The sequence below is a fragment of the Ascaphus truei genome, chromosome 4 (assembly GCF_040206685.1).
Source record: "Ascaphus truei isolate aAscTru1 chromosome 4, aAscTru1.hap1, whole genome shotgun sequence".
Lineage (NCBI taxonomy): Eukaryota > Metazoa > Chordata > Amphibia > Anura > Ascaphidae > Ascaphus > Ascaphus truei.
Genome location: NC_134486.1, coordinates 387337676 through 387361414, shown reverse-complemented (window position 1 = coordinate 387361414; position 23739 = coordinate 387337676). Strand labels below are relative to the sequence as shown.

The window sequence follows — 23739 nt, the reverse complement described above, 5'->3', positions numbered from 1 at the left end:
TAGGAGCTGGGGGAACTTTGGAACTCCATCTAAACCCAACCTGCCACATTTAATAAACATGCAGAATTGTTGAAAGTAGGAACATGTGGATAATTGACCAGTGCAGAACAGCACACATTTAAGAGGGAGGATCCGGTCACAAGTACTGTTTTATATGTGGTGTGTATTTGAAGAAAAAGAAGAGTGGGAATACAGACAAGACCAATACTTTTTTTTTGTTTTTGTTTCTTGAAACATTTTATTCTGTCCTCTAATACAGGGGTGCGCAAACTGCGGGGCGCGAGATTCTCTGCAGGGGGCACGGCTTCTGGAGACGCGTCGCCATGGCAACGTGGCGTCAAATGACGCAGCGGGGGGTCATGTGATGCCGCGTTGCCATGGCAACGTGACGGCAGACCGCTGGAGCCAAGGTAAGGAGGGAGGAGCGTGAGCAGGGGAGGGGGGGAGAGCTGGCAGGGGGACACAGGGTGAAAAGAGTGTGAACCCCTGCTCTAATATCTCAAATTCAGGCATAGAAATGTACCATGTTAATACCACTCCCCCAACTAGTCAAAAGTTGAGATGTTTTTTTTTTTTGTTTTTTTTAGGATTACGGGATATAAAAGAAGGCTCATAGTGCAAACATTTGCTTATTCAAATTTTTTCCAAAACGTAATTACAATAATGCCAGCAATGCTGTCTCACAGGGGCTTTTCATTAGGCCACGGTTATAGTGCTGGCGACGGCGACCGATGACGTCGCCTGAGCTGCATTTCCGTTTTGCGCCACGCCGCTGGCTGCAAGGCCAACGTCGTCATAAAAGGGGCGGGCAGAGGCACGGAGAATCTCTCGATTGGCCGCAAGGGGAGACCGTCGCTGCAAAAAATCAAATATCAGTGACTACCAAAGCGCTACTATAAGCGCACGCGACGGCGACAATGTATTTGTTTTGCCGCAAACGGCGCAGTCACGTCGCCGGCACTATAAGCGCAACCTTAGATTCTCGCACCGCCCCTTTTTTTGTTACCAGTACTTTCTGCTGACCTTTTCGCTCAGTTTGTATCTACATGGTGCACATTATAAATCTGTCCCCCCAATAAAAACCCAGGGCTTATGGCGCTGTTGCAGCATTAATGTTCATTCTGGTTGGGAGAACTGAATGACTGAGAGGTCACTTGTAGGCGTGTGGTTTTTAGCCAGGTAATAAGAGGAATATGGTTTCCAGCCTTCATATTATAGTGTCAAGTTTTATTTTCTACCCACACAGTAGATAACACACTCATTAAAAAGGATGAGGTTCTGTAGAGATTCCATTTGACGATGTCCTCAGAAGATATTCAGCAAAGTGAATTTTGGCACAAGTGTATATTAATATCGCATTTGAATAATCCCCACAATTATTGCTGGGACTGAATAAGCACCCTATATCCTACCACAGCTGATGCTCACTGTTGCAATTTCATTCATCAGCCACTTCCCGGCAAAGGTTTTCCTTCGTTAAATATCCAGTGCTGCTTTTTTTTCAGCCGTACAGTCGGGGATTTCTTGTAAACATCTCTCATAAATTGCAGTGTAACATGATGGTAATAGAGCAGAATCTAGCAGGCCACTCTAATACCAACATTAGATTATGCTAAAAATGTAGCAGCCCTGGTCTTTGTGACAGGCAGTGATTGTAATGCAGTGGTGAAAACTGCCCACTAGCAAAAAGAACTAGGAAGTCCAATTATACCCTGAGCTGGATGTAATTGATTTGAATGAAAGTGCACATTAAATATGCTACAGTATGTCTATGGCTTCTTGACAAATTAAACAGGGCTCCTGTAGTGGTTAATGATGGTCTGGTAACATAAGTCATTGGCTGGTCATATGCCACTGCACATTTAATAAATTAAATAGAATGAAAGTTCTACACTAAAGAAAAGTTACATGATTAGGAGGCTCTGCACCCAAAAACAGCTGAAGAAATACTCCAGATCCAGTAAAAAAAAAAAATTATATATATATATATATATTAGTAAAAGCAACAAAACTTCCCATCGCTCGTTGATACAAATATGAATCAATACTATAAAACAGACAGGTAGTGGTTAATACAATGGACATTGCACGAGGTCATCTTCCAATAATTATTTATTTCTTGCAACGTATCATCCGACCACTTCAGCCTGCGATGTAGGTAGGGGAATGTTGGTACCAGGGATGACGAATTCCCCTTCTCCTTCTATGAGAGAGTCCCACTGGTTGAAATCCTTCTGGAGGCCTGGTTTGTAAAGAAAGAAACAATATGAACAAACGGATCAACCTTTTTCCGTGTGTTTAAACTCATGTTTAACGCCCTGATTAGACCTGCAGCTCCCTGTATTTTAAATGTTCTGTATTCTCCCACTATAAACCCCCCGCATACAAAGTAGGTGCTATGTAAAATTAAATAATAATAGTTTTTAATTTAAAAACAAAGAAGAAGGTATGGTTTGGAAAAGAAGAATAGAGCATAATTTGAACTTTGTTTTAAGTGCATTTGGAAGAGACTGCTATTTCACAACAGCAGTTAATGTTAATAACACCCCCATGCTCCCCCATTCAATCATCCCACCTGTCCTGGACCAGCCAGCCAGTACAATATGACAAGGGATGTTATTCTCTAAACGGCTGTAGCTCTTGCTCAGGAGGTAATGGCTGACTAGTTTCTTCAAGGCTTAATAAGCCCAGATCATCTTAGGCCCAAATCCACCCTGCTCTGTTAAGTAACACCGCCTTAAGCGACTTTATCTTGTGAAGACTAATTGTGTCTCTTCAAAGAGCAATAACAAAGTTAATTCATGGTTTGTCCTGTAAAATGGCATAGTATTAACTATAATGGACTTTAGTTATCACATGCAAATGTGGCATTATCATAACATTGAACAATATTCACAAGAATCTGTGAAGGTTAACGTTAAAGCAGCAAAACATGTAGCACTGCGTGATTTTATATTACCGTATTGAAGCAGGGGGTCTCCAGAGCTGAACTGTGTTAATTTCAGCTCCTGGGACTCTCTGTTTCCTGAAATACTGACCTGTAGGTGATGAAAGTATCTCTGTGAAGTTTAAATGTCCAGGTCACGTAGGCCAATAGGAAGCCGCAAGGAATAACATCATGGCTTCCTATTGGATATTTAAACGCTGCCATTTCGTTAGGCACACAAGCTCCCTGGCTGCAGATACCGGCACCCCCTATGGAAGCAAGTATCCCTGGAAGCAGAGGGTCCCCAGAGCTGAAATGAACACAGTTCAGTTCCGGAGACCCCCTGCTTCAATCCTGTAATAATAAATGTAGACTTGCAATTCCCCCCATCTGAACACTCATATAGAGTTTTTACAGGCCTAGAAGGGTATAACATCAGTTAGGCATTAATTAACTAACATATCATGATTTCCCCTCTTCTCTCAACTTGAGCTAAAGACCTATTTCAGGGTCTGTCTATATGTAATGCCAATACATTCTTTACATCACGTTACTGAAGATAATGCAACGTACTAAAACAACGTGACGTTAAGCCCATTGTTCGGATGTTGTTTTTTGCATGTAATTAGCTTTAACAGTTTGAGCGCCCAAGGACGTACTTACTGTCATGGGTTCTGGCACCCGGTGTGCCCCATGACATAGAAGCTATGTATCCCCCCCCCCGCAAAAATGATCGTTTTCTTAGGGGAGCGCAGAGGACGCGGTTAACAGAAGGGGGGATGACCCCTCCTGCCATCAGTGACAGAGTGATCAAGTCACATGATCGGAGAGGCACATGAAGGGTTACGGATCCTATGCCAACTCAGAAAACGGAGCGTCTGTTTTCACGTCACATTATGAGTACTGATTTAGCCTTAGTATCTCTCTACCAAGGGTGGCCAACTCCAGTCCTTAAGGGCTTCCAGCTGGTCAGGTTTTTAGGATATTCCTGCTTCAACACAGGTGGCTCAATCAAAGACTCAGCCACCTGTGATGAAGCAGGGGCGGACTGGCCAGGGGGGGGGGGGAAAGGGGATATACTGTACACACACACATCTGGTGTACGTATTTATTGTGCTTCTGTATGTATTCAGAACTTTTTCATTGTATAGTGTATGGCATGCATGTGTATATGGTGTTTACGCGTCTTTGTATGTTGTCTGGGTATAGTGCATGAACCTGGTGTGTGTGTACGTCCATGTATGATGTGTATCTGGTGTGTACATTAGTCTGCACATAGTGCGTGTACCTGGTGTGTGCGTGCATCTTTGTATGGTGTCTGTGTATGGTGCGTGGCTTTGGAGCGTAGCGTCTGTGTATGGTGCGTGGGCCGACTGATTCTTGAGCCGGTTGAATTTGACCCTCGGGCCAAAACTTGCCACCAAGCCCCTGAGCAGTGATATCCTGAAAACCTGTCCTGTTGGTATCCTTTGAGCACTGGAGTTGGCTACCCCTGCTCTACTGTATACACATTGAGCTTCTCACAGCATGCTTTTCTGAAAGAAAATATCACTGAAACAGTACCCCAATCCAATCCTGACCACTTACCCAAGTGTCTTTGCAGAAAGGCTAATGTCACATTATTGATGATGTCCATACACACATAAGGATCAATTTCTCCTTTCAACTGAAATACTTTCCCTAGTAAATAACCAGTCAGGAATGTGAAGTCCGGGAAACTCTGATGCACAGCCCCCCTGCAAAGAAAGAAAATCCACAGCTCTGAAAAACTGCCGGGAAGAAATACAAGAAGCAAACCTTCCAGAGACAAACGTCATTTAAAGGAAAAGTTACAACCACAAGACCCATATTTTATTGTGAAATTATTCTGTAGTTTTCTATATTTAATTACAGGCATACCCCACATTAACGTACGCAATGGGACCGGAGCATGTATGTAAAGTGAAAATGTACTTAAAGTGAAGCACTACCTTTTTCCACTTATCGATGCATGTACTGTACTGCAATCGTCACATACGTGCATAACTGATGTAAACAACGCTTGTGTAACAGGCTCTATAGTCTCCCCGCTTGCGCACAGCTTCGGTACAGGTATGGAGCCGGTATTGCTGTTCAGGACGTGCTGACAGGCGCATGCGTGAGCTGCCGTTTGCCTATTGAGCGAGATGTACTTACTCGCGAGTGTACTTAAAGTGAGTGTACTTAAACCGGGGTATGCCTGTATTCAGTTCCCTCCACAAAATTACGTACAATCAGGGCCCTGTGTGAACATATACAATATTGTGTGCAGACTTACAAATACATTCTTACGCACACACACTACAATCTATACATTCTTGCAGACATATACATAGGCACACATTTAAACACTCGTATTAGTGGGGGCGGCTGTAGGATCCTAATAGATTTGCCTTAAATACTGTGTATTGAGATCAAACGTTCCAGCTTAAATGTAAACAAATTGTGATTGTTCTCAGAATGAAAATCTACGATGGTTGTAAACTGTTTTCATTTAAAACTTATTTGTAAACAATATTTGATATCTCGGGTCTCTCGGGCTGACTTTATACACATCGAATCCTTGAGCTCGAGATAACGCAACATGTAATGGTGATGTGTGAAGGCCAAGGCCTTTAAATGACTGGCCCCGAGACATGTTAACCCATTCAGTGACCTAATGACGTCCCAAAAAAGTGCAGTCACTGGGGCCCTTATGACTTACACGACATTGCCCCTTACTCGGTTTTTTAGAGGCTGTATGGGATCAGCGCTCCACGTCCCACACTGAAGGGAAGAGCGGTCACTTGATGTGGAAGTGCCGCAGGGTCCGTGGCCAAGGAGGTGGCATGACCCTTCGGCCCTGCAGGGGTTAATTACCTTTGCAATGGGACTGGAAATCGGCAACGATGCAAAACGGACGGTAAATTGAGCTCGGTCTGTGCGTCCAAATTAACGCGGGGTATAGATACTCGTCTACCTTTCTTTACACAAGTTATAAGATCAACACCAAGCCAAGGGGGATTCACCCTCCGGACAATCAATCTTGTGCCGATGCGTAGGCCTTCGCCAATTGTTACATGACTATAGCCCTGATTGTGTGTGTTTGTGTGTGTGTGTGTGTGTGTGTGCGCTGGGACTCCAGAGAGAGTTAACGGAGGAAGAGATTCAATTTTAGGAAAGGTATGAAAGAGATCACAACCATTTACTTACAGACATCATTTCTGTTTGGTTTTAGGGGAATTATGTTTTATAGTAGGATATGTGTGTAGGGTGCGGGGTCGAAAGTGGGTAAAAGATTCCCATTATACAATGCAGTGCATCGTTCTGCCGGGTGATTACTTACTTGATGGTCATCATCTTTCTCTCCACGGTGGACGAGTCCATTTGTTTCATTTGCAATATGCTCTCAAGCTCCTGGAAATTTTCCGAGTTAACAAACAACAGCGGCTGGTGGATGGCTGACAAAATGTCTTCTTTTAGGGGCAACATCCATGCGTCCAAAGCAACCCCACACCTAGAAACAGAGAAGAATACTTGGGGGTTTCTGCTCAGCTCACGTCTGCAATGTTCTGCTCTGGGAAAGATGTCACTGGTGCCTTCAGATCAATCATTTCATACAAGTATCTTACCTATTGTAAAGGCCTCTGACAATGATGCGAATATGGCGTCTTTAATTATATTCACACTAGATACACTACTGCCGTTTAGGAACCCAGCCAAAAATCTTTAAAATGACTGAACCATTAACCATAAGGTTGACTCTTTCCGTGTACACCCTCTACCGTTCTGTGTACTGGCTTCACATTTAACCTTCACAGTGCCCTAATGATATACCTGGTACGACTTGGGTCTTAGCATGTAAGACACTCTTAGGTAATGGGTAATTGCTAGTTTTGTGGAGGCAGGTCGAGATGACCGGTCATTTTTCAACCGAGTCACTGATTGAGCCACCTGTGCTGAAGCAGGGATATCTTTAAAACCTGACCTGTTGGTGGCCCTTGAGGACTGGAGTTGCCCACCCTTGAATTAACCTATTAAACATGTCACTGCCATAAGTTCACTTTGGTCCTAAGAGGACCTGCTCCTTTCTGACCTATTCACTGGAATGTGCATTGCATCATAAAGCAAATCTGGGTCTATGCATCCAATGAAATACTTGAATGAAACGGCTTACCTAAACCGTGAATCTCTGCCGAGAGCTTTGATTGCTGTAGCGCCACCAAAAGAATGGCCAACAGCGGCTATTCTGCTGACGTCAATGGAGTCCTTAAAGCAAGAAGGTAAAGTTACATAGTAGATGAGGTTGAAAAGAGACATGCGTCCATCAAGTTCAACCTATGCTAAATTTAGACAACAGATACTTTATCCTATATCTATACTTAATTATTGATCCAGAGGAAGGCAAACAAAAAAACCCAGCGACAATCATCTCATAAAGGGAAAAATAAATTCCTTCCTGACTCCAAGAATTGGCCATCAGATTACTCCCTGAATCAACATCCTTCCCATGTTTACTTATTAGGTATATCCCTGTACACCTTTCCTTTCTAAAAAGATGCCCAACCTTTTTTTGAACAAATCTATTGTATCTGCCATCAGTGTCCATGGGTAATGAATTCCACATTATACTGTAGTTAAAGTGTTACAGTACGTCTGCAACGGTAATTAATCCTAGAAAGCCGACCACTTCTATAGAGGATCCACATGTCACTACAAACACTGGATTGTTATAAGGTTTAGATCGATCACTGGGATTTCTCTACATACAGGCATACCCCGCATTAACGTACGCAATGGGACCAGAGCATGTATGTAAAGCGAAAATGTACTTAAAGTGAAGCACTGCCCTTTCCCCACTTATCGATGCATGTACTGTACTGCAATCGTCATATACGTGCATAACTGATGTAAATAACGCATTTTGTAACAGGCTCTATAGTCTCCCCGCTTGCGCACAGCTTCGGGAAGGTAGGGAGCCGGTATTGCTGTTCAGGACGTGATGACAGGCGCATGTGTGAGCTGCCGTTTGACTACTGAGCGATATGTACTTACTCGCGAGTGTACTTAAAGTGAGTGTCCTTAAAGCGGGGTATGCCTGTATATGAAGAAATCATTACTCCCCCTCAAGCTCCTTGGAAGTGCTGTTGGGGAGGCGTTGGGCCTTTAGAAGGAATACATTTTGTTTTTACAAGTTTATAGGTCTAAAATGTTAGCATACCTGTTCTGGAGCATCACTGCAGCAGTATGCTCACTTCTCATCCACCATGCTGGTGTATTAGTTTCATCCTTTCTTATCAGGATTATGGATTACTCACTAATTTGGTGAGTAGGTTAGTTTAAATATCTCCTTTATTACCATTCCATGACATATATATACACACACACACACACCTCAATTGGTCCTCTTTAACCTTAGTGAGATTAATGAATGAAATGTCTGTAAATATAACGTGTAATGATTTATTGTCACTATAAGTCTGTGCCAAGGACATATACTTGAAACGAGAGCTAACTCTCATTATAGTAATATAAGGCAGGGGGAGCTCCAGGCTACTGTACATACCTGTAACAAACTCCAGTCAAAGTTTAAAGGTAATGCATTGGTTACTCGTTTTCCAGCATTGATGTCAAGCATAAGATCTAGGGCTCTTACAAATTCATACGCTCTCTGCTGAACCTAAACAGGAGTAAAACAGGTTCAGTAATTAATGCTGGGAACAGCAGACAGGCCAGGATTCACTAAGCCGTGATGCTATATATCGCACCCCAACCCAGCATTAACCAACATTCACGTCAATGGTAAGACCAGGGAGCAATACCCCTCATGCCGGCTTGGTGGATTCCAGCCATACTGCATTGGGCTCACACTCTTATTATTTGACAAGGTTCCAGCCCAGCATGCAGCGACTTGCAGTTTAATCATATCGATAAGGAATGAGGCAGCCCAGGTACAGAACTGGCATAACCAGATACAAATGTAAAACAGTTGGCGTTATCTGAATCAACTCAGGGAAAGTTTGCTTTGCTTCACTGCACTATTTTTTTGCTTAAACTTATGAAGTGTAAAAAGCTTTTTAAATCAAGCTTCTTATACCTGCAGACTGCTAGCCACATAGGTTAATGTCATCTGTGTTGAGGTTAATGTCACCTGTGTTGATTGTGAGCCCAGAGGCCTAACCCACCTCAAACTTGGAGGAGTTGTTAACACAAATGAATAAGGAAAGAATTATACACGTACTGTAGATCCTTCTTCAATATACTGTAACAATTCTAAACTGGTTCATTTAAATAGCAGCTCATGCCTTTTACACAGAGCCCGGCCGACAGGCAAGGAGAGCTCGGATAACTCTGCCTCTGGCGTTAAACAACTCACAGCAAAGCGTGCGCAGGTCTGAGCCAGGCCTTAGACATTCAAGTGCTAGCTATAACCATCAAGCAATCCCTGCAGCTACCACTGGATGTCACAAGTTTGTTAATGGACCTTTCAAAGAAACAGAAATGGTCAGCACCAGATAACGACCACCTGGCCCATCTACTGTATGTCAATGTCCCCACTTGTTTGGAAAAGGCAGACCTAAATTTGATCCCTGAAGTTTTTTTTTCTCTCTCCATATTTTGGGAGCTCTTGTTATCCCAAGCTGTTTTGAATTCAACTGTACTAAACCCATCACCCCTGCTGGGGATCTGGTTCCATGGACCCACCACCCTTTCAGTGAAGTAGCATTTCATATAACCCTGGAGCCTTACATCCCTTTTTGTTCTAGCAATCTGCTCTCTCAGCCGCTTCTATCCTGTACCTTACTGAAAACCTGGCTTCATATAACGTGGTATTAACAGCCCTGCTGCTAATTCATTGCTGTATACAAACTCCACCATCACTTTGTTACATCACTGCCTACTTTTAGGTCATCTGATATTATGATTGCCGGCGGTGCTTTCCCTCTGTGGTGGTTTTACGGTAGTATCCTCCGTAATCATCTATTCTACCTCTGAGTTTTTGTAGGGATATAGGGCCCTCCCTTAAAGCAGAATCTCTGGGGTTATGTATAATGCTCCCCTTTTTTAAGCAAAAACAGAGAAGAATAAAATAGAAGAAAGATGCGGCTCTCCACAAGTATATAAAGCGGAGACAGGGGGACTACCATAAAACATTGTTTCGCGCTGTGAAGGTGCTTTATCAAACTGCACCTTGCGAAACGCATAGGTGGTCCTATTTGTGTACCTTTGTCATGACCAATAAAAAATGTTTTATGGTAGTCCCCCTTTCTCCGCTTTATATACTTGTGGTGCGCCACATCTTTCTTCCATTGTTTTGCTATCACCATTACTTTGCGGATTCGCACACTGGAGGGTCTGCCCTGGATGGATGGTCTACTAACCATTCTACTCATCACAGCAAGTGAGTGTTTGAGGCTCTACAATATACTCTAAAAGGGCAGTATGGATTATTTTAAATGTCTGGAAGAAATATATGACGCCGTTTTTCCTGGCTGCTGCGTCTTTCCAAGGTTGAAGGAACCAGGTAGGCCCTATCTTCTGTTTTTTTTTTTGACAAGCCACTAGTATACATATGCAGATGACCCTCATATGGGAGACCTCCCATTTTTGCTTTGATATCTAAGAAAATCGTTTTTATGTTTATGTATACTGTGAGCACCACCTTCCTTTCTTGACTATTTCTACTTGCTCCCTATTTTAGACACATACATGTCATACATTTCTAACCTTCTGTATTTCAGCCTCTGCGTGACACACACACAACTTGTTTTTACCTTTTACATTCAGAAAGGCTTATGCCACTTTCCTTGTGCTGCTCTACAGTGCATCGGGGTATGTACTGTCCGCTCTACAGTGCATCAGGGTATGTGCCATCTGCTCTACAGTGCATCAGGGTATGTGCCATCTGCTCTACAGTGCATCGGGGTATGTACTGTCCGCTCTACAGTGCACCAGGGTAAGTGCCGTCTGCTCTACGGTGCATCAGGGTATGTGCCGCCTGTTCTACAGTGCATCAGGGTATGTGCCGTCTGCTCTACAGTGCATCAGGGTATGTGCCGCCTGCTCTACAGTGCCACAGGGAATGTACTATCTGCTATACAGTGCATCAGTGTATACAGTATTCTATCTGCTCTACAGTGCATCAGGGTATACAGTACTGTATTCTATCGGCTATTCAGTGCATCGGGTATGTGCTATCTGCTATACAGTGTATCGGGGTATACAGTATTCTATTCAGTGCATCGGGGTATGTGCTATCTGCTCAGGGTATGATTTGGCGATTGTCAAAAGAGGGAGTTAGTTATTGGGATGTAAAAAGTGTAGCATTTCTCTGGCACTTTTGCCTTTTCCTGAGCTTAACATAAAAACAGGTCTGAGATGACATCAGCTTCCCTGGTTAACAATCTGTGACAACTAGCAGAATGCTATTTCTCATCATACGTCACAAAGCTTTTGTCTTGTTACATGGGCATCTGGCTGCGAGATGACTAGTTGTTAAAACCTGCCCTTTTTCAGCATTTCTAGGTTACATTCCTTCATTACGAGAGCACAGTTTCACGGTGAGTACCTGTTCAAAGCGGAGAGGATACTCCTGTTCAGGTGGTTTTAGTGTTCTGTTATAGAGCCACACCTCTTCCAAAAGTCCGCAATCCTGCTCACAGGCGTCGGATGGGGACTTCTCTCGGAAATAATACGTTGCTGAGGCGGATGCATCTCTGCAATAGAGAATTATTCCATATGACCCTTTTGCTCGTCTAGCCTTCTGTTTTGCAATGTCTCTTATTTTGAGTATCAATATGTAGATCTAAGACAAATACAGGCATACCTCGGTTTAAGGACACTCACTTTAAGTACACTCGCGACTATGTACATATCGCTCAATAGGCAAACGCCAGCTCATGCATGTGCCTGTCAGCACGTCCTGAACAGCAATACCGGCTCCCTACCTGTACCGAAGCTGTACGCAAGCGGGGAAACTATAGAGCCTGCTACACATGCGTTATTTACATCAGTTATGCACGTATATGATGATTGCAGTACAGTACATGCATCGATAAGTGGGGAAAAGGTAGTGCTTCACTTTAAGTACATTCTCACTTTACATACATGCTCCTGTAATTATTATTATTTTGCACCTTCTTGACTGTGAGGCCTACACTAAATGTGTTGCGTCTCTTCTAGCAGCAAGAGGGTTAAGTGGTTTAATCAAAGCTAAATTAAGCCTATCTGGACAAGATGAGCCTGAAACCTGTTACTTATTGTGGTTCTCAAATAGACGCCCAGAGATGAATAATCTTGCAGGTGATGGGGTTTTCTAGAAGTCTTGCCTGCTCTAACCCAGACCATATCAGCAATCCTTCTGCTGGTACTCTGGATGTGCAGAGGGGTTACTTCTAGAGGCTGCCACAGACCGTTCACACTGCCAGATACCGTGCTTCTTATTTACGATCTCCAAGTGCCCGAGTAAATTACATTTACGCTTTTGAGTAAAAGAAATATACCTATAGTGGACTCTGCTGAAAACAGTTTATGGGAATGATGGAGAACTTTACTTTGTGATCATTTTTGACATTTGTAAAACATATATATATTTTTTGCACTTGCTGTGTGTTAATAAATACATTGAAAAGCTGATGAAAATAGTTGTTAGATAATTAATAAAAGTTAATAAGATATTAGTATTAATATTAGGTAATCTACAGTTAAATAGAAAACATATGTCAGCTAGGGCCGCTCAAACACCTATGTGGTGAGTACAGCTTTAAAACACATGTTCACATAAAATCAATTTCACATTAAATACGCATAAGTATAAATAAATAAAAACCATAGAGATTAAAAAGTCCAATCTTGAGGGTGCTGCTATCCTCAGCATGAGGGCTCGTCCAGGGTGGTGCTGAGCAGGCGCGCGCGCTCACGCTGGACACGTTGCGACAATGCACGTGGCCTGTGTGAGCGGGGGGGGTGCGCCTGCTCGGCGCTCAGCCGCTTGACGAGCAAGCAAATTTGATTTTGCTGCTCGCAAGCGCGTCACGTGAGTGGTTCGCCCAATGAGGGCGGACCAGCTCCGTGACGTCGGGACCGCGCCCCCAGAAGCGCGCGCACCTAGCCGGCCAGGAAAAGCATGGCCGGGCAGGGCGCAGCGCCAGCGCGCCCGTTTCCTACCTGGACGAGTCCTGAAGCAACCAAGGTGTTCCACAAGTACACTATCTATACTATAATTCTAAGTTGGATTCCGTCTGTTTGTTTGTATATCAGAAACATCGAAATCACACAAACGGCACCACGTACTGTAGCACAACAAAACTTTCACTGTACATTTTGCTGCGGAGATGTAGGTCAACGCACCTATTTTGAGCTTCCAATGTCACTCACCCCCCAAATAATGGACATTCTAAGTTTCACTCGACTGTCCATGTCCAGCAAATTTGTTACAGCAGAAGCAGGGGGCGTGGGGCGTGGCTACTAAGGGAGGGGGCGTGTCCTTGCCTGGTTCGGGCTGTGTGTGTCAGTGATTCTCAACCGGGGCTCCGCGGAACCCTGGGTCTCTGTGGAGCAGTCCCAGGGGTTCCGCCTGGCCGCCCGCACTCACTGCTGCCCCTGGCTCTCCCCCCTCGTTTCTACTAGGAGCCCGCATGCAGTCCTCGCTGCCTCAAGCCTCCTGCTGCCTGAGTTATGGGATGGGAGATCTTGGCCTGTGAGCTACTGTACGAGGGGGGGGGGAGAGGGGGATCCGAGGTGTCGGCGGAGAGCTGCTGCTTCTTCTGTAATCTTTGCTTGTGAGCTACGGGAGGGGGGAGAAGCTGCTTCTTCTGTAAACGTTGTATGTGTGTGACAGTGTGTGTGTGTGTGTGTGTGTGACTGTGTGTGTGTGTGTGTGTGTGTGTGTGTGTGTGTGTGACAGTGTGTGTGTGACAGTGTGTGTGTGACAGTGTGTGTGACTGTGTGCGTGTGTGTATCACACAGTGTGTGACAGACAGTGTGTGTGTGTGACGTTTGTGTGTGTGTCTATGTGTGTATCAGACTGTGTGTGTGTGTGTGTGTGTGTGTGTGTGTGTGTGTGTGTGTGTGTGTGTGTGTGTGTGTGTCTGTGTGTGTGTGTGTGTATGTGTGTGTGTGTGTGTGTGTGTGTGACAGACTGTGTATGTGTGACTGTGTGTGTGTGTGTGTGTGTGTGTGTGTGTGTGTGTGTGTGTGTGTGTGTGTGTGTGTATGTGTGTGTGTGTGTGTGTGTGACAGACTGTGTATGTGTGACTGTGTGTGTGTGTGTGTGTGTGTGACATGTGATTGTGTGTGACATGTGAGTGTGTGTGTGAGAGAGAGAGAGAGTGTGTGGGGAGGGGGAGGGGGAGGGAGAGGAGGAGAGGGAGGGGAGGGGAAGGGAGAGGATAGAGAAGGAGGGAGGGAGAGAGGGAGAGGAGAGAGAATGGGGACAGGAGAGGGGAGAGGACAGAGAAGGAGGGGGAGAGGAGTGAGAGAAAGGGAGAGGAGAGAGGAGGGGGTGTGCAGAGAGGAGGAGGGAGAAAGGGAGATGAGAGAGGAGGGAGAGAGGGGGAGGGAGAGAAAGATCGATCCGTGGGGGGTGATGTGAGATTGGGGGGTGGGAGGGGTGACGTTTAAACCAAAATCATTACAAAATATATACACATTGTTTATTCAAAAAGTATGAGTTAGTTATTATTTATTACCCCCACTGCTTTACACGTCTATTTTGTGATTTACCCCTGTCGAAAATGTGTCATCCAGATAGGGGTTCCCCGAAATTTAACGAAATACTTAAAGTGGGGTGGGGGGGACATGTGGTGGCAGCGGGGGGAGATGTACCAATGGGGGGGGGGGGTGCGAAAATGTGCCGCCAGCGAGGGGAGATGTACCAACGGGGGGGGCGGGGAGATGTGCCGGCAGTGAGGGGACATGCCACAGCAGCGAGAGGAGATGTGCCGCCAGCGGGGGGGGAGGGGGGGGGAGTGAGGGGGGGCGGGGACATGTTCCGGCAGCGGACACACACACACACAGACACACGCAATATAAACACGCCCCCCTCATCCCCACCCCGCACTACATCCAGCAGCAGGGAGGGGATGAGGGGGGGCCCGGGGAGGTGTGCTGACAGCAGGGGGGGGGGCGGGAGGGGGGGGGGGGGGACATGTATTCAATATTGCATTCCTCGGGCGAAGCCGGGCACAAAAGCTAGTCGAATGATAAAAAAAAGCAGAAAGAAAATAGTGCAGTATTAAAAGCTTTACTTGGCACAAGAGTAATAAATGCACTTACAAGATCGTTGTGCATAAAGAGCAGAAGGTACAGTTGTTACTGTGGTCCAGGAGTAGTCTGTGTATGGAGTCCCTTGTCCCTGCTGGCGCGTCCGCCCGACTGATCCGTCCGGTGGAACCTCAGGTCTCCTTGTGCTTCCTCTCCACGATCTTGTAAGTGCATTTTTTACTCTTGTGCCAAGTAAAGCTTTCAATACTGCACTATGAGGTGTGGGCTTTTCTGCTTTTTTATCTTTCTGTAGTGTACTTGTGGAACGCCTGGGTTGCTTCATACTGAAGAAAGCAGCACCCTCAAGATCGCTTTTCTGCCTTTTAATCCTACAGTACTTTGCTGCATTGTTGATGCTGCTTCTCTTTGTGTAAGTACAACTACATGAATCACTGTACATGTAATATCTGCACTTACACTAGTAGCAAGTGAATGGGGTTATGTAGGTATGATGTCACCTTTTTGGTTGCTGCTTGGTAAATCAGTGTTTAAAAGAAGTAGGTTTTCAATATGAATATTTAATTACCTCCAGTCCCAAAAGAGCTTCTGCAATGTGTTACTTGGCTGCCTAGTACCTTATACCAGGGGTGCGCAAACTTCTTGATCTGCACCCCCGTGCCAGGCAGCCGCAGCGTTCGCGCCCCCCTCTCCAAGGACTCTGCGCCAAAGGACGTTGCGGGTCATGTGATGTCACGTGACCCGGCGGCGTCATTTGATACGCACTGCCATGGCGACGCATCACATGACCCGAGGCGTCATTTGACGCCGCGTTGCCATGGCGACGTGTCGCTGAAGACCCGGCAGAGAGCAGGGAAGGGAGTTACAGAAGCCTCACGCTTCCCCCGGCATTTCATTTAAATGCCGTTGGGGAAGAACGCGGGGCCTCTGTAACCACCATGCCTCCCCTAGAAATTCTCGCGCCCTCCTGCCCCCAGTTTGGGCACCGCTGTCTTATACATACCTGTGTTCAACAGCAGCAACTATAAAGCCTTGCGATGCCAGCCCAATGCAGGTCGCAGAATACAGGGTCCTGTAGAAAATGGTTTCATTTTAATTCCACATGGAAAATATGATCAGGATAAATTCTACTTAGCAAGCAAAGAAGGGTGAGGAGCAATGCCGGTCCTTTCTACCATGTAGTAACAAAGGAGGGAGAGGGAGTAGGGGGTTTGATACCTTTTATTTGACCAACAAGTAGTTGATATATTGTTACAAGCTTTCGAACCTCTTAGGGTCTCATTGGGTATGGCAGAAATACAGACAAAATAGAAATACAGTGCTTGTAAGAGAGATATCTGGTTGCATGAGCCTCTGGCAGATGCATCTTTGCAGTGAATATCATTAACAACCAGGAAAGTACCCCGCCCCCTCTTCATTCAAGTTGGTAACGTTAGGTAAGGTCTTAGGCCTAAAGAGCTTACAATGCTTAGTACTTAGAACATCTTCTTGCAGCCGACTCAAATGTGAAAAGTTGGGAGGTGTACAGGTGACAGTCAGTAAAGCAGGATTTACATTACAATAGGTGTCCCCTCTATGGAGGGGCATTATATAGGGTGACCAGTCGTCCCGGTTTTGCCGGGACAGTCCCGGTTTTTCGTGTGCTGTCCCGGTTGCCGGTCCGTCCCGGAAATGTCCCGGGTTTTCCCTCCATGTTCCCGTTTTTTTTAATGTGTTGGCGGTTGTGCACAGGGGCGGCGGTGCGGAGAATTTAGCAGCCCGGCCGGTGATCCCCGACACTCTGGCCCTCCCTCCGGCACCCGATACCCCCTTCCTCCAGCTCCCCGTCCCTGGCTCGCTCTCCATCCCCCCAGAGCCCGCGGCACTTCCTGTGCCTGCTGCTAGTGAGCGCGGGCCGCAGGGGATTGGTCAAGATAGGAGAAAGCCGGGGGCAGGACTTTGGCTCCCCCAGCTTTCCCTCCCCCCGCACCCTGGCTCTCCCTCCTTCCGGCACCCGGTCCCCGGCTCGCACTCCCCCTCCCCAGACTCTCACTCCCCCCCCCCCCCCCGGCTCTCCCTCCCGGCTTTCCCTCCCCCCGACAACCCGGTCCCCGGCTCATCTCCATACCCCCAGAGCCCGCTCACAGCAGCTCACGGCACTTCCTGTGCCTGCTGCTACTGAGCGCGTACCTCAGTCTGCCGCCTCTGCTGCACCCGCAGCCGCCTGAGGTAGGCTTATGGGGGGAGAGATGGAAGTTGTAGGGGGGGAGGGGGAAGAGAGATGGAAGATGTAGTGGGGGGAGAGAGATGGAAGATGTAGGGGGGGAGAGAGATGGAAGATGTAAAGGGGGGAGAGAGATGGAAGATGTAGGGGGGCAGAGAGATGGAAGATGTAGGATTATAGCCAGGTGTTCTCCCAGATTAAGACCTCAGCTGCACTATACATTGAGACTGACAGGCTCCTTAAAAAATGCACTTTTAACCATTTGAGTGTACCAAGACGTATGCCGCATGTCAAAGGCTGGGACTCTCGGGGCCCTATGACATACATCATGCTTGATATGCTCGTTTTCTAGGGGGAGATTCCGTTCTGGAGCATTTCATAACCGGAGATGCCCGCCTGCGACCAGTACACAAAGCAATCAAAGGGTTAAACAAGAAGGACCTTAACTAAGATGGCTACCAGGCAGCTGGGAGAAAGCCAACCAGTAACTGTGACACCACCATGGAGACATCATCACCAAGATGGCCGCTAGGAGAGGCAATTAGTAATTGTGACACCCTTTTGGCCTGGATAGAAAAGGTTTGCAAGGAGGTGAAGGGGATGCGGGTAAACAGAATTTTAACAATATAATGTGAATATCGGGATACAGACTTATTACAAACAATCTTTGTTAGATTTATCTCAAATGTAATCATACAAATGTAAGGGGGTCACCCCCGGTTCCCCTGATCTTCCTTTGCCCCCTGCCTTACCCCTGTGGCAGTGGGGGAAGGGAACGGTGACTTCGACTTCTCCCGGCGGGCACCGCCATCTTGGTTGCGGTGCAAGGTTTGCGCAATGCGCAGAGGTTGGTCAGGGTAGCGGTGGCCATCGCCAGTGTGCCGGAGCTCTGGGAGGTTGCACAGGCGCAGTTAAGCGTAGCGGTGGCCATTACAGCGTCGCACATGTGCAGTAAAGATCGCGCACGCGGTCCCCATAGGAAAGAGCTGTGCCAAGGACTACAATTCCCAGCAGCCTCTGGGGACTGCACTTTCACCCTGGTCACAGGCAGCATTGAAGCCAATAGAGCTGGCAGACTCTCATGCTGCAGAAAAGATACAATGTTGTGTGCAGACAGGGTTTTGTCAGTTGGATCCAGGAAGAGATTGGGGAAGGTAGTGTACACAGAGCAGGGCTCTGCTGTAGTAGGCCAGAGAAATCCCAGGCCCCAGGTAGGCCCCACTCCCCACTAGGTTAGTGGGTAATTAATTAGGGACCATGCCCTTAGGTTCGTGTGTGTGTGCGTCTTGTCAGTGTCACGGCTGTCAGTGCTGTGAGTGCTGACAAGAGGGCATCGTGTGTGTGTGTGCAGCACGTTCGCTGCAGGCACCACGTAAGTTGCAGTGCGTTGCTGCAGGAGTTGTAAGTAGCCGTTAGGAGTCAGGACCGGGAAGAGCTAGGGGAACGGATTAGGCCAGTAACCCCCTAGGCCCCAGATAGGTCTTCACTCCCCAGCTTGTGGTGCTACAGGGACAGGCCCTAGGTTAGGGACCCTGTCACAGTAGTACTAGTGTTAGATAGGGACACAGCGGACGCTGCACTCCCAGAGAACAGACTTGGGCTCAAGTCTGTGCCCACAGAGACAGAGACTATCTCCAGGGTGGGATTGCTCGGCAGGTATCGTCCATAAGTTCACCAACGTATCCTAACATATCACAACTACACATAGTGGCAGCGCTGACCACGGGACAAGGGGGTTGGGCTGTGGACCCACTGTGGGGATATACGGTGACTTTGGAGTTACTCTGTTAGTAGTGTATGTTATAAGAGTGTGTTATTGCCTGCATATATATTCTGCGTTACAGTAAACTGGTTATATACATCCCTGAGTACGTGGTTATTGTATATGCGTGTCCTGTGTAGGCAACCTTCTACATCCCTAGAACCCTACACAGGTGGAGGCGCTGAAACCGAGAACGTTCCAGAGGATTCACCCCAGGCTCTCACTGGCGGAGGCTCAGACCTCCTGTGAGCCTGACAGGTATAACGCACCACACCTGGTAACATATAGGTTCCCCCCACATTCACTGTATCTGCGATTGGGGGTGGGGGAATACACGTTACACAAAGGACCACTGATTTCATCAATTTAATTTCATGAAATCCTTACAAACGGATGTAGCCAGGTCCCCCAGGTTTGCCCTTACCTCTGCTGCGCTGGGAGAGTTAGGGCAGGTTGCAGAATGTGCAGGGAGTGCTCCGGTGCAGGGGAGGCTCCGCGGTAGCCCGATCGCTCAGGGCGCCGCCATTTTGGTACTCGTGCATGCGCAGTGAGTCCGAGAGGCGACGGCACTGCAAAAGAGTTTGCACATGCGCAGTGGGTGGCTACGGTAGCGCGCGAAGCACAGACCAACCAAAGGAAGCTAGAGCAGGGGACTACAAGCCCCATGAGCCTCAGCCAGACGAGGTGACGTCAGGGAGCCAATAGGGCGACAGGAACTCAGCAGGAAGAGGATAGGAGGTTGCGCAGGGGAGCACATTGCTCAGTCCAGACCAGGAAGGTGAAGACGTAGAGGCTCAGTGTGTAGAGAGGCAAATAGCCTCTACACTAGGCCAGGACTTTTCCCCCAGGCCCCAGTTAGGCCCTGAGTCACAGACAGTTTGTGGTTACTATAGGGACAGGCCCTAGACTAGGAACCGGCCCCAGTAGTGTGTTAGTACAGAGACACAGCGGTCGCTGCAGAGTTGAGTCAGAGGTTTGGGACCAAACCTTCTCATAGACATTATTATCCACCCGGATGGGCTCGCCCCGGAGGAGCATCGCGGAAGGCCCATGTCTGCGGATCCTTCGCGAAGATTGTTTGCGGGTCCGACTCCAGGAGCGCTCGGCAGGTAATATCTACTAAGTGCACCAACTGTAACATTTCTCATTCTAGTGGCTGCGCAGTCACCACATACACATTTGGGGATTTGCGGTGTGGGACATTGGACACGGTGTGGGGAACGCGGTGGAGGGTCGCGTCCTGCGAGACGCTTTGGCTAGTTGTGTCTCCTTGGGGAAGAATACAGAATGTTATGCATATGAGGTTATGGTTGCCGTTAGTAAAGCTATTATTTCTTTTACATACTGTGTGAATATTATTGTATTGGTGTCCTGCGAGGAACAACTCCCGCTCTGCTGGGAGCCATCGCAGGTGGAGGCGCTGCATCTTGTAAGAGACAATACGCATATATATATATATATATGTTGCCCCAGGCTCTCCGTGGCAGAGGCTTAGGCCCTGCGAGCCAACAGGTTATACAGCATTGGTAGTCTTCCTGTATTCTAGGTTGAAAGAGGATTACACGGAAATATAAATATATTGTACACTTTAAAACATTATTACCTGAAAGCTCCAAGGCCATGGGAGAAAATAATCAGGGGGTATTTCTCTCCTGGTTTAAAAGGGGCGTTCCATTTAGCAGGGCAGGTAACAGAGCCTAAAGCACACAGAATGAATACGTGAGTGATTTGCAATGAGTACACAAAGCTCTCCATACAGATGTAGCCTGCCTTATCTTTCCTGGAGCCGCAGGAAAGAAGCACATTTCCCATGGCTCTAGGGAAGCTTTAGCAGAGACAGACACTGTTTCTTTATTCTCTGCAGAGGGCAGTTTTCTCCAGGAGCATTAGTCGGGCTCCATCTGTATACTGTATACCACTGGAGGGCCATGTAGCTATGTTGGATACAGAGGAGCGGTGGGCAACTCCAGTCTTTCAGGGCCATCAACAGGTCAGGGTTTCAGGATATCCCTGCTTCAGCACAGGTGGCTCAATTGAAGACACCTGTCCTGAAGCAGGGATATCCTGAAAACCTGACCTCTTGATGGCCCTTGAGGACTGGAGTTGCCCACCCCTCATAGAGAGCAATGTAGGTTCATTGCAGGTTGTGATGCCGTTTAATGGACCAACATTACAGTCCTCCATAGACGTGTGCAAGCTATGAACGCACAGGATCTTCTCTTAAGACTTATTCTTTTTTTGTAAATAATTCATTTGTTATCTAACAGCGGGCGTAGGGGTTTAACAAAAAAAAAAAAGGAGCGGTACAGTATATGGTTTAAAGAAGATCCACCTTTATTAAACATCGGGACAAATCATATGTTACATGGATTTAAGCGTCATCTATGCAGTAAAAACAGGAAGGCGGAGGCTTTCTAAAATAATCCATTTGTCATTTAAAATAAACGGGAATTGTACATTTGTAAAGAATAAAGTAGCGGGTCCTGCCTCCGACCATCACACTTTGACCACCATTCATTAAGCACCTTATCTTTCGCAGGCACTGCGCCCTGTAAGTGGATCGTTTTAGCACTTAACCAGATTAGCGGATACTGTTCATTTGATTCACTTTTTACACTTTTCTAAATCCCTTCTATTCATCACTAATGTTATTTTGTTTACCTGCACACTGAACGGTGGAGGGGTTTTGTCACGTTTTTTACCCACCTTATATGTTTTGTTGAAACCAATTCCAGCTTCACACTGCAAAGCCAGTATAACCAGCCTCACACTGATGAGACCCAAAAGGATGAAACCGCTGTCTGTGAGTGGGGTTACTGGCTATACACTTCTTTAACCCAGGCTGTGCTGAAAAGCTGTGTAATGTGGCAGGCATAAACTTATAGGGGTCCATGTTCCAATGGAAATGAAATAAATAGTGACACTGTGTGCTCATTTACATGTCATTTCCCAGAATCCCTGGCTGCAGTGGAAGCACTGTATGCTAATATTGATCTGGCTGAGGGACTTCTTCTAGGAGCGAATATGCTTTTTTTGAGAGTTTTTACACTAGCAGAAAGCAACAAGAACAGATGGGGAAAGATGAGGAAAGTTACACATATTTGGCACCTTACCAAAAAAGTAGCTGAAAAGGTAATTCCCGATAGTCCGGTTCATGTTCATGGTGTCTGCAAGACCGAGGTGATATTCTTTCCCGGGAATCCACACAGCATCTTCATAGTTTTCACTGTCTGAACAAGGATAATACAGACGGACAAAGCTTCCCTAAGGAGAAGAACATACATTTTATTTAAACGTGGACAGCTGAATAGCTTGTATTACAATGAAAACAGCAGGGAATGTTATTGAAATAAGATATACACATTATGATGGCACACTTAAGTAACCTGGTCTATCATTCATTTAGAAAATCTTAATAACAGTAACTGGGCATGGTGAAGTTGTGTGTGTCATTGTATCACAGAATCATCCCAGTACAACTCTGTGGGGCAGATTTATTTAGAGCAGGTACGGCAGATAACGCCAGATCTGCACCATCTCACCCTGTTACTTATCAGGTTAATACGCTGGCATAATAAGCATGATGACCCCTGGAAGAGTGTAATGTGAAATTTCGAGGTTTAATCTTCACAAAATATAGATTAAACGAGTAACTTAGTGGTTAGAAAAGCCTTTGAAGTGGGTCCCCTCCAGTAAAAACGCCAGTGACATGTCTTCTTATGACCCTAGCCAAGTCCCCCTATCTCCCTGTGTCTCAGGCATCACACTTCGATGTTCTTCTTTTTGAGAGTGACTTGTATGACAGCCTTCAAACGAATGCACAAGACCTGAGAATGGAAGTGTTAAGAAGTGATTTTAGTGTAATACCTGAATGGTGTGATCACTCATAAGGTCTGTGCATCCAACACTATGAGGTCCGTTTCCAGCAGGTATGCCACAGAACTTGACACTGCTGTTGCTCCCCATGTCCTTTGAGACTTTACCATTCACACCTGCAAAATGTATTGCCGCATAGACCGTCTCCTGCACCTGGAAGACAGACCGGTTGGTATTGGTTGGTATGAGCTGCTGACGGCATTCACAGCACTGTATATATCACACATGTACACAACACAAAGTAAAAGTATTGCAGAGAGGCGCAGAATAGAAGCACTTTTCTATGTCTACAGGGGGATCTGCCGTCTACCTCAACCCAATTACCAATACAAACTATTCAAAAAGCCTCCTTCTTGTAGCACTGCTAAGCTTTCCAGTTCAACATTTGGATATTTGACAGGTAAAAATAAAATACAGTAATTTGTCAATGAGCCTGAACCTGCGAAATATTGTTAAACAGTGATCACAATTGGACCATTTTATATATACAGTTAGGTCCGGAAATAATTGGACACTGACACAATTTTCATAATTTGGGCTCTGTAAGCCACCACAAATGATTTTAAATGAAACAACCGAGATGCAATAGAAGTGCATACTTTCAGCTTTAATTCAAGGGATTGAACAAAAATATCGTATGAAACGTTTAGGAATTGCAACCATTTTCATACACGGTCCTCTTATTTCAGGGGCTCAAATGTAATTGGACAAATTAACACCATCATAAATAAAATGTTTCGTTTTAATACTTTG

General features: G+C 46.2%; 2 protein-coding genes across 7 annotated transcripts in view; one reads left to right on the top strand and one right to left on the bottom strand.

The window, feature by feature from the left end:
- TDRD6 (tudor domain containing 6) overlaps nt 1-23739 on the top strand; it is a 115810-nt gene that overhangs the window by 58615 nt on the left and 33456 nt on the right. The window lies entirely within an intron of this gene.
- On the bottom strand, nt 498-23144 carry LOC142493859 (platelet-activating factor acetylhydrolase-like). The gene is made up of 10 exons (XM_075598531.1): nt 22978-23144; nt 22224-22374; nt 20714-20807; nt 16149-16217; nt 11493-11640; nt 8490-8603; nt 7101-7192; nt 6270-6440; nt 4514-4662; nt 498-2242 (listed from the first exon to the last, which is right to left on the bottom strand). The coding sequence occupies exons 1-10, from the start codon at nt 23074-23076 to the stop codon at nt 2130-2132; spliced, it is 1200 nt and encodes a 399-aa protein (XP_075454646.1). The 5' UTR covers nt 23077-23144; the 3' UTR covers nt 498-2129.